The 20,102-nt window shown below is 43.0% G+C and overlaps 1 protein-coding gene across 1 annotated transcript in view; it reads left to right on the forward strand.

The window, feature by feature from the left end:
* LOC120062569 (synaptopodin-like) overlaps positions 1-20,102 on the forward strand; it is a 49,345-nt gene that overhangs the window by 23,700 nt on the left and 5,543 nt on the right. The window contains exon 2 of the mRNA XM_039012637.1: positions 5,525-7,782. Coding sequence (XP_038868565.1) covers positions 5,525-7,782 — 2,258 coding nt within the window. The remainder of the gene's footprint in view (positions 1-5,524; positions 7,783-20,102) is intronic.

The raw sequence follows: 20,102 nt of genomic DNA on the forward strand, positions 1-20,102 counted from the left end.
ATCAAAACGTCGAGGCGGTTTAAGCCTGCACGAAACACAGACCTTATTTGAAGTAGATCAAGACATTCTCTATGGAAGACATGAACGGTAACATAACGAAGGAACCCTTTTCAAATTCAGCCGCAAGTTATTACAGGAATTATAACGCGTCGACTATTTCTCTCTAAACCATATACCTTTGACTAATCCGGAAACTATCACCTCGAAAACAAAACGTTTATTCCGTTCCGTATTTTATCTAACGGTTGGCATCCATGAGTCTAAATATTCCTGTTACATTGCACAACCTTCAATGTTATGTCATAATTACGTAAAATTCTGGCAAATTAGTTCGCAAAGAGCCAGGCGGCCCAAACTGTTGCATATACCCTGACTCTGCGTGCAATGAACGCAAGAGAAATGACACAATTTCACCTGGTTAATATTGCCTGCTAACCTGGATTTATTTTAGCTAAATATGCAGGTTTAAAAATATATACTTGTGTATTGATTTTAAGAAAGGCATTGATGTTTATGGTTAAGTACACATTGGAGCAATGACAATCATTGATTGATTGTTTTTTATAAGATAAGTTTAATGCTAGCTAGCAATTACCTTAGCTTACTGCATTCGCGTAACAGGCAGGCTCCTCGTGGAGTGCAATGTAATCAGGTGTTAGAGCATTGGACTAGTTAACTGTAAGGTTGCAAGATTGGATCCCCCGAGCTGACAAGGTTACAAATCTGTCGTTCTGCCCCTGAACGAGGCAGAACGTTCCTAGGCCGTCATTGAAAATAAGAATGTGTTCTTAACTTAAAATCGGCAAATTGGCGCCCAAAAATACCGATTTCCGATTGTTATGAAAACTTGAAATCGGCCCAGATTAATCGGCCATTCCGATTAATCGGTCGACCTCTAGTCTGGACAGAGGCAGAGCTGGATCTGTATTCCAGTGAATCACAGTCAGAAGCACAGCTAGAGATCTTCACCTACTAAAACCAGGATCTCAGGATGGAAAACAGAACCGTCATGGTATGGGTATGCATCACCCGGGAAGATACGTGATTAACAATTACAATAGTCACTGAGGATTGTTTGTGATTGGCTATCCAGCAATTTAACACACACACACACACACACACACACACACACACACACACACACACACACACACACACACACACACACACACACACACACACACACACACACACACACACACACACACAGTAACAATTTCCTCACACTTCATTCAGTGAATGCATACAATATATTTTAGAGAAGTATTAAACCCTCAGTGCAAAGGCATTTCCAACTTCCCACCAGGATACTGGTGATGGAGAGGGACATAGAGCTGTGGCTGAAATGGGGAGGGACATAGAGCTGTGGCTGAAATGGAGAGGGACATAGAGCTGTGGCTGAAATGGAGAGGGACATAGAGCTGTGGCTGAAATGGGGGGTACATAGAGCTGTGGCTGAAATGGCGATGTACATAGAGCTGTGGCTGAAATGGCGAGGTACATAGAGCTGTGGCTGAAATGGAGAGGGACATAGAGCTGTGGATGAAATGGAGAGGTACATAGAGCTGTGGCTGAAATGGAGAGGGACATAGAGCTGTGGCTGAAATGGAGAGGGACATAGAGCTGTGGCTGAAATGGAGAGGGACATAGAGCTGTGGCTGAAATGATTTATGATTAATAAAGGGTTGATCTACAGCCTTGAAGACATTATAAACTGACTGAGGCAGAGATTTAGTCCCAAATAGAATCCTATTCCCTATCCCATTCCTTGAGTTAGTGCAACATAGGACTCTGGTCAAAAGTAGTGCACTATGTAGGGAATAGGGAATCTGGGTTGCTGACAGGGAATGTTCTGGGCTGCTGAGGAATGCTTGGTGAGGGACCAGATGGAAGAGAGAAAATTCTTTCTCCTGCTCTGAACGGAGCTCTTAACCTCAGACAATAAAACCAAGCCTCCATTTTCAACAGAAACACTGTTGTTTTAAAAAAAAAATCACATTGTCTAAAGAATTGAGCCACAGTGCCAAGTCGTCATAGTCAATGTATTTTATTACTGAAAAAAATAGCTGATGTGTCTGAAATGTCTGCCCCATTGCTAAGCATGAACCTCTTAAGGATCTTACCCTTTTTTTTTTAAATGTTCACCTAAAATTATATACCCAAATCTAACTGCCTGTAGATCAGGACCGGAAGCAAGGATATGCATATTCTTGATACCATTTGAAAGGAAACACTTTTACATTTTTGGAAATGTGAAATGAATGTAGGAGAATATAACACATTAGATCTGGTTAACCTCTATGGGATGGGTGTCCCTAAACTGTGATGGTTGTTGCTAACGTGCGCTAATGTGACTAGAATGATGTTGTTTACAACAGCCAACTTTCTGGGACATAGACATGTCTTATATGGGCAGAAAGCTTAAATTATTGTTAATCTAACTGCACCATCCAATTTACAGTAGCTGTTACAGTGAAAAAATACCATGCTATTGTTTGAGGAGAGTCCACAACAACAACAAAACTTTTATCAAGGCAACTGGTTTGATACATTCACCTCTGACAGTAAATAATGTACTTACATTCAGTAATCTGGCTCTGATTTGTCATTTTGAAGGTCCCAGAGATAGCATAGATTTGTTTGATAAAATCAATGTTTATGTTCAAATGTAGGAACTGGGGTCTACAGTTTGACCCTACTGCTGATCTTTGGCTTCACACTCCACCTTGCCATCTAGATGTGTGAAAGTTAGTGTATAAGCTAATTATCCATCATGTATGACATTTCTGGGAATGTGTAAACTTTCCTTTTTTATTACCAAAGCCTTTTTGTATGTTCTCTATAGTTATGTACTTGAAAATATATAAATTGGCCTCCCGAGTGGCACAGTGGTCTAAGGCACTGCATCACAGTGCCAGCTGTGCCACTAGAGGTTCTGGGTTCAAGTCCAGGCTCTGTCGTGACCGGGAGACCCATGGGGCAGCGCACAATTGGCCCAACATCGTCCGGGTTAGGGAGGGTTTGGCCGGCAGGGATATCCTTGTCCCATCGTGCACTAGCGACTCTTGTGGCGGGCCGGGCGCAGTGCACACTGACACGGTCGCCAGGTGTTTCCTCTGACACATTGGTGCGACTGGCTTCCGGGTTAGGTGGGCATTGTGTCAAGAAGCAGTGCGGCTTGGTTGGATTGTGTTTCGGAGGACGCACGGCTCTTGACCTTCGCCTCTCCCGAGTCCGTACGGGAGTTGCAGCGATGAGACAAGACTGTAACTACCAACTGAATACCACTAGACTGTATCTACCAATTGGATACCACGAGACTGTAACTACCACAAAAAAGGGGTAAAAAAAATATTATTTTTTTTATAAATAAAATGTATCAATTGACCAATTCAGCACATTTGGGCAAACTCCTGGCAGACTTGATACAAATTACTATGCAGTAATGTAATTCTTCACTGGATCAGTCTGAAACTTTGCACACACACTGCTTCCATCTGGTGGCCAAAATCTAAATTACACCTAGACTCCTATCTAAAAGTATGGCCTTTATGAAATGCTTGTTTTTTGGTTTGTATTAACTTTAAAGGTCCAATCCAGCCATTTTTATCTCAATAAAAAAAAATGTGGGTACAAATTAAGTACCTTACTGTAATTGTTTTCAATGAAATTGTAAAAAATAAGCAAGAATAGCTTCTTAGCAAAGAGCAATTTCTCAGGTAATAATTTTGCTAGGACTGTCTGGGAATGGTCTGAGAGGGGAGGGTAAATTTTAAAACTAGCTGTTATTGGCAGAGAGGTTTGGAACTCTTTCTTATTGTTCTATAAACTCATTTACAGTATGGTGATGTCACCATGGAAAGGCCAAAGCTCTATCCCACCAAAACAGTCAGAAATCTTAGGCAGTCTTTTCAAACAGTTCTTACACTAAAAGGGCATTATGGGTAAAAAAAAAAGAAGCACACATTGAATATCTCTTTGAGCATGATGAAGTTATTAATTACACTTTGGATGGTGTATCAATACACCCAGTCACTACAAAGATACAGGTGTCCTGCCTAACTCAGTTGCCGGAGAGGAAGGAAACTGCTCTGGGATTTCACCATGAGGCCACAGGGGATTTTAAAGAAGTTACAGAGTTTCATGGCTGTAATAGGAGAACTGAGGATAGATTGTAGTTACTCTACAATACAAACCTAAATGACAGAGTGAAAAGAAGGAAGCCTGTACATGTAATAAAACTATTCCAAAATATGCATAAGGTAAAACTGGAAAAAAAATGGCAAATAAATTAACTTTATGTCCTGAATACAAAGCGTTATGTTTGAGGCAACTCCAACACATCACTGAGTACCACTCTTTATATTTTTCAAGCATGGTGGTGGCTGCATCATGTTATGGGTATGCCTGTCATTGGCAAGGACTAGGGAGTTTTTTGGGGATAAAAAAAGCTAAGCACAGGCAAAATTCTAGAGTAAAACCTGGTTCAGTCTGCTTCCAACAAACACTGGTTAAATTCACCTTTTAGCAGGACAATAACCTATAACACAAGGCAAAATATACACTGGAGTTGCTTACCAAGATGACATTAAAGGTTCCTGAGTGACCTAGTTACAGTTTTGACTGAAATCGTCTTGAAAATCTATGGCAAGACTAGAAAATGGCTGTCTAGCAATGATCAACAACCAACTTGACAGAGCTTGAAGAATTTTGAAAAGCATAATGTGCAAATATTGTACAATCCAGGTATGCAAAGCTCTTAGAGAATTACCCAGAAAGACTCACAGCTGTAATCGCTGCCTTAGGTGTATTGACATGTATTGACTCAGGGTTACATTTACATTTAAGTCATTTAGCAGACGCTCTTATCCAGAGCGACTTACAAGCTAAGCATAGGCAAAAAAAGCTAAAAAAACTTTGTCCTCGTTGGTTCACATTAGTTTGAATATTTACAAGCACCTATTTAAAAAAAAAAAACATTTGTTTTTACATTTAACCTTTATTTAACTAGGCAAGTCAGTTAAGAACAAATTCTTATTTACAATGACGGCCTACAACGGCCAAACCCGGACGACGCTGAGCCAATGGTGCGCCGCCCCATGGGACTCTCAATCACAGCCAGTTGTGATACAGCCTGGAATCGAACCAGGGTGTCTGTAGTGACGCCTCAAGCACCGAGATGCAGTGGCTTAGACCGCCGTACCACTCGGGAGCTCTACTGAAACCAGTCCAGAACCGCTCAAATAGGGAGGGGACTTAACATCTAAGATTGACTTACCCATTAAGCACATTTTTGAGGCAACACTTTTAACAGAGGTGTTTCCTATAATAGGTGTTAGTTAGCTACCCTCTAATACAGAAAACTAACACATGGCTATTCTGGGGTTATGAGTTTAATTAATGTGTCCAAGCTTTTGTTGCTATCACTATCATCAAATAACCATCTTGATTTCTCTCTCCCCCCTCCTCTATCGCTCTATTACTCCTTCTCTCTCTCTTCCTGCATTCCTTTCCCCCCCTCCAGACCTGACGCGTAGTGCCAGCCTATCAGAGAAGGAGTTGAAGGAGGCGAGGGTGAGGTCACAGATCATCGCGGCCCAGCTGACCGTCCCGTCTGGCTGCTCCAATTCACGCGGCGTCCAGCTCTTCAACCGCCGCAAGCAGAGGGTCAACGCCTTCACGCTAGAGAGCTGCGGGGAAAGAACGAGAGAAGAGGAGAGAGACGGAGATAACAGGAACAACAACCTGACATGGGAGGAGGAAAGGGAGGGTCCTAGTGAAGGGACAGAGACAGACAGACAACTGAACTGGAAGAACAGCAGCCGGACAAAACCACCACTCTGGTCGCCACCCTTTGGATGTGAGGTCACAGGAAGTGACATCATGGAGGACCCAGGTGACGAGCACATCTATGAGGAAGTGGACGTGATACAAGAGAGACACTTCCAGCCGGTGAACGAGAGAGAAGAGGAGGAGGAAGAGAGGAGTGGAGAGAGAGAAAGAGAGGAGATATACGAGGATATTGAGGGTGAAGTGAAGGATGAGATTATACAAGTAAATGACAACAACACCGGTCCAGTAAGAGAGGAAGTGGGGATGAATAGGAGCTCATACACATACCCCACAGCTCCCTCTGAGACCCGTAATGGCTTCCACAGCACCCAGGGCTCTGCTGGAGAGATCCAAAATGGCGGGCGAGTTTCTATGTCCCTGTCCAGACAGACCCCCACCATCGTCAACCGGACAGCCAGACCCTTCTTCTCCTCGCCCACCGTACAGCTTAAGTCCCCAGAGGCCAGGAGTCCTGTCATGGATAACAACATACTCCCAGCCCCCTCCTACTCCACTCCCCCTCTCCCTGCTTTCACTGCCACTCGCCCTGTCGCCTTCTCCCCTCCTCCCCCTCTTGCTTCATGCTCCATGCCTCCTCTGCCAGCCTTCCTCATCCATCCTCCTCCTCCCTCCCAGTCTCTCTCCAGTCCTACTCCCAAGTCTACCGTCATGTTCCCTAGGTCTACACCCGCCCCCCAGTACAACCCTCCTCCTACAGCTGCCCCAGTGTCCCAATATCGAGCCCCCAACCCTCTTGTCACCCAATACATCCCTCCTCCAACCTCCCCCAGACCCAACACCTTTATCCCCTTCACCCCTCAGCCTATTGGTCAACAGAACCAGCAGCAGCCAATCAAAACGGGCATTCTGGAGAAAGGGGCGGCGGCCATCAGACGATCGTCAACAGCCAGGAAGTCCATGTTCACCTTTAAGGAGAAGCCTGTCATGGCACCCAACCCTGAACTCCTCTCTCTGGTCCAGGGGAACGATGACAGGAAGAAGCACGGCCTACGCTCCGTTCCCGACCCAGCCCCAGAGGAGGAGCTGCTGGCTCTGGGGGCCGAGGCCTCTAACTTCCTAGCCAGGGAGGAGGTGAAGGCGGAGGCTGCCAACGTGCCGGAGTGGTCCTCCTGTCTCAAGAGCTCCAGGACCAGGGAACCCAGGGGGCAGCACCAGCCAGAGCAGACCCTGACCAACGCATCAGGGAAGGGGGCCGAGCTGTTCGCTAAGCGCCAGTCCAGGATGGAGAAGTACGTAGTGGAGAAGCAGAATGTCTCCGGTGGTGGAGGTGGTCAGATGAGGTCTCCGTCTCCCACCGCGTCTCTGCCGCCGTCTTGGGTCTATCCATCTAATATGCCTGGCCGGGTCAAAGCTATCGCTAACAACACTGACCTCAGCGCCAGGCTGACACGGACCCTCCAGACCCCTCAGCCCGCGAACAGGAGGCCCAGCCAGCAGGCTCCAACCCCGGCCCCGGTCCCCGAGGAACCACACCTGGAGTACGGCTGCACCAAGATAGAGATGGACCTCTCCAGGCACCAGCCCTACCAGCTCAACTCCTCCTTGTTCATCTTCAACCCAGTCCAGGACTCTACCAGCACCCTGCTGAGCGCTCTGCCCCGAGGGTCCCCTCCACCACCCAAACCCCTGGTCTCATCTGAGGCCTACTCCAGGCAGGCCTCCCTGCCCTCCTCCAACCCTCAGTCACATAACTACAACAGCCTGCCCCGCTTCAGGCCTACCATGTCCCCCTCACTTCAGCCCCCATCAGGAGGAATTGGAGGTAGGGATAACTATCCTCCACAACACGGGGGGACTCCACAGCTGAGGGACCCCAGGATCACCTCTCCTGTCTCTGACTTCTCTCCGGAGAGAGTGGCCTCTCCTCGGTCGAGCGTCCAGGCACCCAGACCCACCTTCTCTGCCAAGAGGGCCGGGATCGAACCCCAGGTGTGGAGGCCTTCTTTCTTCTTCTACTGATAGATGTACTCTGTTTCTACTCTGTTTCTACTCTGCTTTTACTGTTTCTACTCTGTTTCTACTCTGTTTCTACTGTTTCTACTCTGTTTCTACTCTGTTTCTACTCTGTTTCTACTCCGTTTCTACTGTTTCTACTCTGTTTCTACTCTGTTTCTACTCTGTTTCTACTCTGTTTCTACTCTGCTTGTACTCTGCTTGTACTCTGTTTCTACTCTGTTTCTACTCTGTTTCTACTCTGTTTCTACTCTGCTTGTACTCTGCTTCTACTCTGTTTCTACTCTGCTTGTACTCTGTTTCTACTCTGCTTCTACTCTGCTTGTACTCTGTTTCTACTCTGCTTCTACTCTGCTTCTACTCTGCTTCTACTCTGCTTCTACTGTTTCTACTCTGCTTCTACTCTGTTTCTACTGTTTCTATTCTGCTTCTACTCTGCTTGTACTCTGTTTCTACTCTGCTTGTACTCTGCTTGTACTCTGTTTCTACTCTGAACTGTGTTAACACGACCAAAGTACAACAGATAGACAGACAGGAGAACCTTATTTTACTATATTGCACATGACAGACGACAACGGAAACACACAGTCTATTTATTGGATACCTAGATACTGCAGGATTAGACGTCACTGTTGATGTTATTTCACAGTACAAAACTCAACATAAATAATTTTTCTACACCCAAAACGCAAATATTTGGTTGGAGTTCCTTGTGGAATGTTGATTTCAGGGTTTGGATTTTTGCTGCTTCGTTAGGGATTAAACAAAACAAGTCTGCTATGCAACTGACAAAACCCCTCTGTATGCTATAGATCCAGAGATCAACAAGCACTATGCTATATATCCAGAGATAAACAAACACTATGCTATAGATCCAGAGATCAACAAGCACTATGCTATAGATCCAGAGATCAACAAGCACTATGCTATAGATCCAGAGATCAACAAACACTATGCTATAGATCCAGAGATAAACAAACACTATGCTATAGATCCAGAGATCAACAAGCACTATGCTATAGATCCAGAGATCAACAAACACTATGCTATAGATCCAGAGATCAACAAGCACTATGCTATAGATCCAGAGATCAACAAGCACTATGCTATAGATCCAGAGATCAACAAGCACTATGCTATAGATCCAGAGATCAACAAACACTATGCTATAGATCCAGAGATCAACAAACGCTATGCTATAGATCCAGAGATCAACAAAAACCCTCTGTATGCTATAGATCCAGAGATCAACAAGCACTATGCTATAGATCCAGAGATCAACAAGCACTATGCTATAGATCCAGAGATCAACAAACACTATGCTATAGATCCAGAGATCAACAAACACTATGCTATAGATCCAGAGATCAACAAGCACTATGCTATAGATCCAGAGATCAACAAACACTATGCTATAGATCCAGAGATCAACAAACACTATGCTATAGATCAACAAACACTATGCTATAGATCCAGAGATCAACAAACACTATGCTATAGATCCAGAGATCAACAAGCACTATGCTATAGATCCAGAGATCAACAAACACTATGCTATAGATCCAGAGATCAACAAACACTATGCTATAGATCCAGAGATCAACAAACACTATGCTATAGATCCAGAGATCAACAAGCGCTATGCTATAGATCCAGAGATCAACAAACACTATGCTATAGATCCAGAGATCAACACAGCTGTAGATTCAAGTCTAAAAATGCAAAGGAACATTATTTAATTGTCAGTTAACAGGGGAATATTTGGTACTATTTGCCAAACTATTTGCCAAATAGTACCAAATATAAAAACCACTAAGTGCACTTGAGCTTTGGAAAAGCCCAATTTTCTGTCAGCTCCTAAATAACTTTGGGATGAGAAATCGGGTTCACACTGTTTTTCCCATCTCCAGAAAGACTTGAGACAGAGAGATACAAAGCCCTTGAACAGATGCGCTGGCGTCTATTTTATGATCTATGATCTGTAATTTAATACGAGCTTACAGACATGAAAGTATCAGGCAGGTAACTCCTTTAATGTCTCTGTTTCTAATATAGACTGACTGATGTTTGAAATTGCACCCCATTCCCTTTATAGTACACTACTTTTGACCAGGGCCCATAGGGCGCCATTTGGGACATAACCTAGACTTCTGATTCTCAGTTTCTCTGCGCTTAGTTCGAGAACTACCAAATGATATACTACTACTACTACCGTCCTGTGAGCCCTGGCTCTGAGACCATCGATGTCAGTCATGTACACACTGCACTTCTGCATGCAATTTGAAGTAATGTTAACTTCTACGGTTTTACGACTCGACTGGTTTATACATAGAACAACATAGAATGAAAATAACACTCAAGAGTGTTTTTTAGATTCACCATGTGGATCACTAAACCAGCTAGCTGACAACAATGACTATGGTTTCTCTGCTTCTCTTTCCTTTGATGGACTGATTTCTGTTTTCCTATTAAGTTTCTGTATCTATACACTTCTCTTTTCTGTAGGACTGTTTCTGCATTTATAAACTTTCTGTTTCTCTCCTGGTTAAAGCTTTCTGCTTTCTGTTTCTCTCCTGGTTAAAGCTTTCTGCTTTCTGTTTCTCTCCTGATTTAAAGCTGTATCCTTTCTGTTTCTCTCCTGATTAAAGCTGTATCCTTTCTGTTTTTCTGGGACCTGCTTTCTTTTGTTTTGTCTTTCTACCTTTCCTTATTTTCTTCTGTTTCTTCTATCCTGCTGTTTTCCATTCATCTTCCTGTATTGTACCTTAAACGTTCGGTTCTTTTGCTGCCCTGATTTTTCTGTTGTCGTACTTTACTGAAACACAGAGTAAATTGAACAAATGTATATCTCTGCAGGAAAACATTTGAAAGCAGTTAATAGACACAGAATGAATGTTTATTCCTGAAGGCTAACACCCAGTTTAACAGTCAAAGAGCTGGCAGAGTACACAACAGATACAAACATCTATGCAAAACCAGACAATCAGCCTTTTTAAGAAGATGTAAAAGTTTTATAAGATTCTCCCTGAAGGTAATGGAAACACCCTGTACAGTATGAGTGATCACACTGCATTCCACAACCTGATTTATTTTTGTTGTGAAAGAAGGGTCTTAGCTTTCTAAAAGCCCCCCCCCCCTCCCCCAGAGTTAAAAGCATTCAGACAAATGGTATTACCCATGGCCCCTACCTTCAAAAGAATGGTATGACCCATTGGCCTTTCATGTCTAGCATGAAAACACTCCAGGCTCCAGGTATAAGTTACCCTTAGCCTGACCTGGTGAAATATACATGGCGGACGCTCAGTCAAGCTAGTAGTCGGGACTACTTTCTTATTTAATTCTCGCTGGCACCCAAAGTTAAAAACGTGTTGATAGGCGATATAATGAGGTCAGACCATCAAATAATTGGCATATACATTACTCTTACAGAATGTTCATGTGGGCGAGGATATTGGACATTTAAACAAAGCCTATTGGTTAACAACTAGTTTTTAACTAGGACAGAGGAATTTATAACAGATTAGTTCCAACATAACATAGGGTACAGTAGATCCCCTTATTGTATGGCACACTTTTATATGTGCCTTTAGAGGCCATGCAATTCAATCCTCATATTTAAAACAATGAATTTGTCAAAATACTTCATATTAACAAAGGAAATAGAGGGCCTAACAGTACAGATAGATGGTAATAAAACTCTACCATAGAGGCTCAGAATAAGTTAGAGGAAAAACAAAAAGAAATGGAGGAACTTATTCAAGAAAGATCAAGTGTAATGGATGGAATATGTGGGAAAATGCACCAATTTTTAAAAAAAATCTTCAACATAGAAATGCTACCAATTTTTTTTTTACTGACATGTGTTACAAATAGAGTCACACATGATTCATCAAACAATGTTTTGAAAAGAGGAAGCAAATTACTTTAAGCATACGTTTTCTTTTCAGTCTCCTCCGTCTCCACTAATCAACGTTAATTGTAAGGATTCTTTCCCTATTGATAATGTAAAATGAACAGCTGTACAGAAAGACTAATGTGAAGTCTAAATGACAAAGGAGGAACTATACGTGGCAAATAGAAATCAGAAACTGGATGGTGATCAGAGATCTATGGGAGGGTTTGAGTGGAGCTGAAGGATGGGACTAAAAACACACAAAAGATAACTGATGTAAAATATACTGTGTCCGTAAAATGTACATACACTGAAAAAATATATAAACGTAATATGCAAAAATGTCAAAGATGTTACTGAGTTACATTTCATATAAGAGAATCAGTCAATTGAAATCAATTCATTAGGCCCTAATCTATGGATTTCACGTGACTGTGACCAACAGATATGCATCTGTTGGTCACAGATACCTTTTAAAAAAGTTATGGGCATCAGAAAACCAGTCCGTATCTGGTGTGACCACCATTTGGCTCATGCAGCGCGACACATCTCCTTCTCATAGAGTTGATCAGGCTGTTGATTGTGGCCCGTGGAATGTTGTCCCACTCCTCTTCAATGGCTGTGAGAAGTTGCTCGATATTGGCGGGAACTGGAACACGCTGTCATACACATCGATCCAGAGCATCCCAAACATGCTTAATGGGTGACATGTCTGGTGAGTATGCAGGCCTTGGAAGAACTGGGACATTTTCAGCTTCCAGAAGTTGTGTACAGATCCTTGCAACATGGAGTAAACTATCATGCTAAATTATCATGCTGAAACATGAGGTGATGGCGGTGGATGAATGGCACAACAAGTGGCCTCAGGATCTCATCACGGTATCTCTGCGCATTCAAATTGCCATCAATAAAATGCAATGCCCATATCATAACCCCAACGCCATCATGGGGCACTCTGTTCACAACATTGACATCAGCAAACCCACACTAATACACGCTGTTTGCCATCTGTGTAATGTTCATGCTGTTTAATCAGCTTCTTGATGTGCCACACCTGTCAGGTGGATGGATTATCTTGACAAAGGAGAAATGCTCACTAACAGGGATGTAAACACATTTGTGCACAACATTTCAGATAAATACACTTTTTGTGCATATAGAACATTTCTGGGATCTTTTATTTCAGCTCATGAAACATAGGACCAACACTTTACATGTTGCATTTATATTTTGGTTCAGTGTAGTTTGTATAAGCTGGAAGTAGAAGCCTAAGTGTTGTCCATTAGTTTACTCCAATTAGGGGAGGGCGGTAGGGTTAGGGGAAAAAATAATGGAAAATATATATTTTATATATTTACAAAAAAATATATGGGTGATTGGAAATGAATCAGACAATTACATTGATGGAAGCCACAATCTTACTTCAAGAGTTACCCTTAGGGCCTAGGTACAGATCTAGGATCAGCCTACTCTTTCCAAATCCTAACCTTCACCATGATGGAGTAGAACGCAAACGGTCAAAACTGACCTGGGATCAGTCTATCCTGTCTATACACACCATTCAACTACAGTGGCTTGCGAAAGTATTCACCCTCTTGGCATTTTTCCTATTTTGTTGCCTTACAACCTGGAATTAAAAATTATTTTGGGGGGTGTTTGTATCATTTGATTTACACAACATGCCTACCACTTTGAAGATGCAAAATATTTTTTTATTGTGAAACAACTAAGAAATGAGACAGAAAAACAGAAAACTTGAGCGTGCATAACTATTCACCCCCCCAAAGTTAATACTTTGTAGAGCCACCTTTTGCAGCAATTACAGCTGCAAGTCTCTTGGGGTATGTCTCTATGAGCTTGGCACATCTAGCCACTGGGATTTTTGCCCATTCTTCAAGGAAAAACTGCTCCAGCTCCTTCGAGTTGGATGGGTTCCTCTTGTGTACAGCAATCTTTCAGTCATACCACAGATTCTCAATTGGATTGAGGTCTGGGCTTTGACTAGGCCATTCCAAGACATTTAAATGTTTCCCCTTAAACCACTCGAGTGTTGCTTTAGCAGTATGGTTAGGGCCATTGTACTGCTGGAAGATGAACCTCCGTCCAAGTCTCAAATCTCTGGAAGACTGAAAATGTCCTTGTATTTAGCGGCATCCATCATTCCTTAAATTCTGACCAGTTTCCCAGTCCCTGCCGATGAAAAACATCCCCACATGATGATGCTGCCACCATCATGCTTCACTGTGGGGATGTTGTTTTGGGGGTGATGAGAGGTGTTGGGTTTGCGCCAGACATAGCATTTTTCTTGATGGCCAAAAAACTACATTTTTGTCTCATCTGACCAGAGTACCGTCTTCCATATGTTTGGGGAGTCTCCCACATACCTTTTGGCGAACACCAAATGTGTTTGCTTATTTTTTCTTTAAGCAATTGCTTTTTTTCTGGACACTCTTCCGTGAAGCCCAGCTCTGTGGAGCGTATGGCTTAAAGTGGTCCTATGGACAGATACTCCAATCTCCGCTGTGGAGCTTTGCAGCACCTTCAGGGTTATCTTTGGTCTCTTTGTTGCCTCTCTGATTAATGCCTTCCTTGCCTGGTCCGTGAGTTTTGGTGGACAGGTTTGCTGTGGTGCCATATTCTTTCCATTTTTCAATAATGGATTTAATGGTGCTCCGTGGGATGTTCAAAGTTTCTGATATTTTTATAACCCAACCCTGATCTGTACTTCTCCACAACTTTGTCCCTAACCTGTTTGGAGAGCTCGTTGGTCATCATGGTGTTGCTTGCTTGGTGGCGCCCCGTGCTTAGTGGTGTTGCAGACTCTGGGGCCTATCAGAACAGGTGTATATATACTGAGATCATGTGACACTTAAATAAAGTCCACCTGTGTGCAATCTAACTAATTATGTGACTTCTGAAGGTAATTGGTTGTACCAGATCTTATTTAGGGGCTTCATAGCAAAGGGGGTGAATACATATGCAGTTATTTTTTTCATTTCACTTCACCAATTTGGACTATTTTTGTATATGTCCATTACATGAAATCCAAATAAAAATATATTTAAATTACAGGTTATAATGCACCAAAATAGTAAAAATGCCAAGGGGGATGAATACTTTTGCAAGGGACTGTACATGTATTTATATTCTGGACTCTAACGTTGCTCTTTCTGATATGTCTTTTTAAACGTATGGATGATGTGTGTATTGTTATTATGTTGCTAGATATTAACGTATGGATGATGTGTGTATTGTTATTATGTTGCTAGATATTACTGCACTGTTGGAGCTGGAAACATAAGCAATTTGCTGCACCGGCAATAACATAAGCAAAACTGTATATGCGATCAATAAACTTTGATTCAATTTGATTTGTATAGGGGGTAACTTCAGAGTTACACTGGTTCGAGGGGAAAATAAAGCTCCCGAAGAGCCTAGGTAACAGCAAATCTTGATAACATTTGCTCAAAGTTCATGTTGTCCTTAGGGCAACATAGGCACAGATCTAGGATCAGCCTGCCCATGCCAAATACTACATATAACCAGTAGGGGTTGAAAAGTACAAATCTGAACGTAGATCAGTGTCATACTCTGAATCTGATCAACACTAGTTCAAGCTGAAAAGGAAGCTCCCCAGGAGTCTTTGCCGGGTATCAGCCAAGCCTGTGAGAGCTTAACATTATAAGAAACTCTCTTGTAAAAGCAGACCTACAGTACCAAAGCCAACATAAGTCTAGAGAACAGCATATCTGCCAAGCTCTTCAGGAGTCTAGAGAGCAGCAGACCTACCACACTCTCCTGGAGTCTAGAGAACAGCAGACCTACCAAGCTCTTCAGGAGCCTAGAGAACAGCAGACCTACCAAGCTCTTCAGGAGTCTAGAGAACAGCAGACCTACCAAGCTCTTCAGGAGCCTAGAGAACAGCAGACCTACCAAGCTCTTCAGGAGCCTAGAGAACAGCAGACCTACAGTACCACGCTCTCTAGGAGCCTAGAGAACAGCAAACCTACCAAGCTCTTCAGGAGTCTAGAGAACAGCAGACCTACCAAGCTCTTCAGGAGCCTAGAGAACAGCAGACCTACAGTACCACGCTCTTCAGGAGTCTAGAGAACAGCAGACCTACCAGGCTCTTCAGGAGCCTAGAGAACAGCAGACCTACCAAGCTCTTCAGGAGTCTAGAGAACAGCAAACCTACAGTACCACGCTCTTCAGGAGTCTAGAGAACAGCAGACCTACAGTACCACGCTCTTCAGGAGTCTAGAGAACAGCAGACCTACAGTACCACGCTCTTCAGGAGCCTAGAGAACAGCAAACCTACAGTACCATGCTCTTCAGGAGTCTAGAGAACAGCAGACCTACAGTACCACGCTCTTCAGGAGCCTAGAGAACAGCAAACCTACTAGGCTCTTCAGGAGCCTAGAGAACAGCAGACCTACCAGGCTCTTCAGGAGCCTAGAGAACAGCAAACCGACCAGGCTCTTCAGGAGTCTAGAGAACAGCAGACCTACCAGGCTCTTCAGGAGCCTAGAGAACAGCAAACCTACCAAGCTCTTCAGGAGCCTAGAGAACAGCAGATGTACAGTACCACGCTCTTCAGGAGCCTAGAGAACAGCAGACCTACCAGGCTCTTCAGGAGCCTAGAGAACAGCAGACCTACCAAGCTCTTCAGGAGCCTAGAGAACAGCAGACCTACCAGGCTCTTCAGGAGCCTAGAGAACAGCAGACCTACAAAGTTCATCAGGAGCCTAGAGAACAGCAGACCTACAGTACCAAGCTCTTCAGGAGCCTAGAGAACAGCAGACCTACCAGGCTCTTCAGGAGCCTAGAGAACAGCAAACCTACCAAGCTCTTCAGGAGCCTAGAGAACAGCAGACCTACCAGGCTCTTCAGGAGTCTAGAGAACAGCAAACCTACCAAGCTCTTCAGGAGTCTAGGGAACAGCAGACCTACAGTACCACGCTCTTCAGGAGCCTAGAGAACAGCAGACCTACCAAGCTCTTCAGGAGTCTAGAGAACAGCAGACCTACAGTACCACGCTCTTCAGGAGCCTAGAGAACAGCAGACCTACCAGGCTCTTCGGGAGCCTAGAGAACAGCAGATCTCCATAAAGGTTAGTCACCTCAGCTTGGCCAAACTGCGGTAACGTGAGAGGGACACTGGACACCAGGTGTTCTGTTTGGTTAATAAGGGAGCTCACACACACACACACAGATTGGAGCTGATAGTCCGGGTTGCTATACAGTCTGTTTTCAGCCCGACTTGTTGTTTTCTTGTCAAGGAAACCATGTAGCATTGTTGAAAACAGTTAGGTAGCCACGTTTGTGAGCTGAATGAATAGAACTAAATTCCTCTGTAGGTCATGATCAATATATTCAAATGTTTTAAATGGACAGTTCACTATCTTTACCTTAAATACACCCAGTGGTGGAAAAAGTACTCAATTGTCATACTTGAGTAAAAGTAAAGATATCCTTAATAGAAAATGACTCAAGTAAAAGTGAAAGTCACCCAGTAAAATACTACTTGAGTAAACGTCTAAAAGTATTTGGTTTTAAAATATACTTTAAATATACTGCTAAAATGTAGTTAAGCATCAAAAGTAAAAGTATAAACAATTAAAAATTCCTTATATTAAGTAAACCAGATGGAACAATTTATTTCGATTTTTTTATTCACGGATAGCCAGGGGCACGCTCCAACACTCAGACATAATTTACAAACAGAGCATTTGTGTTTAGTGAGTCCGCCAGATCAGAAGCAGTAGGGATGACCAGGGATGTTCTCTGTTTAGTGAGTCATCCAGATCAGAGGCAGTAAGGATGACCAGGGATGCTCTCTGTTTAGTGAGTCCTCCAGATCAGAGGCAGTAGGGATGACCAGGGATGTTCTCTGTTTAGTGAGTCCTCCAGATCAGAGTCAGTAGGGATGACCAGGGATGTTCTCTGTTTAGTGAGTCCTCCAGATCAGAGGCAGTAGGGATGACCAGGGATGTTCTCTGTTTAGTGAGTCCACCAGATCAGAGGCAGTAGGGATGACCAGGGATGTTCTCTGTTTAGTGAGTCGTCCAGATCAGAGGCAGTAGGGATGACCAGGGATGTCCTCTGTTTTTAGTGAGTCCTCCAGATCAGAGGCAGTAGGGATGACCAGGGATGTTCTCTGTTTAGTGAGTCGTCCAGATCAGAGGCAGTAGGGATGACCAGGAATGTTCTCTGTTTAGTGAGTCCTCCAGATCAGAAGCAGTAGGGATGACCAGGGATGTTCTCTGTTTAGTGAGTCCACCAGATCAGAGGCAGTAGGGATGACCAGGGATGTTCTCTGTTTAGTGAGTCCACCAGATCAGAGGCAGTAGGGATGACCAGGGATGTTCTCTGTTTAGTGAGACCACCAGATCAGAGGCAGTAGGGATGACCAGGGATGTTCTCTGTTTAGTGAGTCCTCCAGATCAGAGGCAGTAGGGATGACCAGGGATGTTCTCTTGATAAGTGTGTGAATTGGACCATTTTCCTGTCAAAATGTAACGAGTACATTTGGGTGTCAGGGAAAATGAATGGAGTAAAAAGTACATTATTTTCTTTAGGAATGTAGTGAAGTAAAAGTAAAAGTTGTCAAGAATATAAATAGCAAAGTAAAGTACAGATACCCCAAAAAATGACTTTAAGTAGTACTTTCAAGTATTTTTACTTTTACTTCACTACATTTTTTTATCCCGGATCCCCATCGCGGATCAGGGATATTTGTCATCAGAAACGCTGACTAGCATAGCGTAGCCTAGCGCGAACGGTATATAATAAAATATAATTTCATGAAATCACAAGTGCAATATTGCAAAACACAGCTTAGCCTTTTGTTAATCCATCTGTCGTCTCAGATTTTGAAATTATGCTTTACAGCGCAAGCAATACTTGCATTTGTGTAAATGTATCGATCGCTCGACAAAACAATAAGAACACTTAGCGTCAGGTAACTTGGTCACAAAAATCAGAAAAGCAATCAAATTAATCGTTTACCTTTGATGATCTTCGGATGGTTTCACTCACGAGACTCCCAGCTAGACAGCAAATGTTCCTTTTGTTCCATAAAGATATTTTTTATATCCAAATACCTCCGTTTGTTTGCTGCGTTATGCCCAGGAATCCACCGGAAAAAGCGTTCGCGACAACGCCGGAAAAAAATCCAAATTATATCCATAATGTCCACAGAAACATGTCAAACGTGTCACATGTCAAACGTTCAGGGTGTTTTTCAAATATCTATTCGATAATATATCAACCGGGACAGTTGGCTTTTCACTAGGACCGAGAGAAACAATGGCTGCCTTTCACTTTTGCGCAAAAATCACTCGGAGAGCCCCCACCTATCCACTTACGCAATGTGCCCTTTCACGCTCATTCTTCAAAATAAAAGCCTGAAACTATGTCTAAAGGCTGTTGACACCTTAGGGAAGACATAGAAAAAGAAGTCTGGTTGATATCCCTTTCAATGGGCAATAGGTATGCATGGGAACAGAGAGGTCTCAAAAACAGGGCCACTTCCTGGTTGGATTTTCCTCAGGTTTTAGCCTGCAATACCAGTTCTGTTTAACTCACAGACAAAAAATGTACAGTTTTGGAAACTTCAGAGTGTTTTCTATCCTAATCTGACTATTATATGCATATTCTAGTTTCGGGGGCTGAGAAATGGGCAGTTTCAAATGGGTACGCCTTTTTAGCCAAAAGCGAAAACTGCGCCCCCTAGTCTTAAGAAGTTTTAAGTACTTTACACCACTGTATACACCACGTATATGTTGCAGTATGTGCAAGGAGCTCTTGTGAAAGGCTTCTCTCATGAAATGTGTATCACCAAGCTGCACAACACCATGTATTTAACTGTTTTACTGTTGCTGGACCCCCTTAATAAATACAACAAATAATACCACAATGTTCAGAGGTCATTCTTTTTCAAATTTATTTTACCTTTATTTAACTAGGCAGGTCAGTTAAGAACAAATGCTTATTTTCAATGGCGCCCTACCGGGGCAGAACGACAGATTTTGACCTTGTCAGCTCGGGGATTCAATCTTGCAACCTTCCGGTTACTAGTCTAACGCTCTAACCACAAGGCCATCTGCCGCCCCAATCTGTAGCCTATACACTAAGTGCTACCGGTGCTGTTTTGTTTGGTCTGTTGCAGATTTCACTTCTTACAGCACTGTCAATCAAAAAACACATCTTCCCTCATTTAACATTATCATGGTGTCTTACATTCATGTCTCTATACCCTAGATTAACATTATCATGTTGTCTCACATTCATGTCTCTATACCCTAGATTAACATTATCATGGTGTCTTACATTCATGTCTCTATACCCTAGATTAACATTATCATGGTGTCTTACATTCATGTCTCTATACCCTAGATTAACAT

This window comes from Salvelinus namaycush, chromosome 17 (assembly GCF_016432855.1).
Source record: "Salvelinus namaycush isolate Seneca chromosome 17, SaNama_1.0, whole genome shotgun sequence".
Classification (NCBI taxonomy): Eukaryota; Metazoa; Chordata; class Actinopteri; order Salmoniformes; family Salmonidae; genus Salvelinus; species Salvelinus namaycush.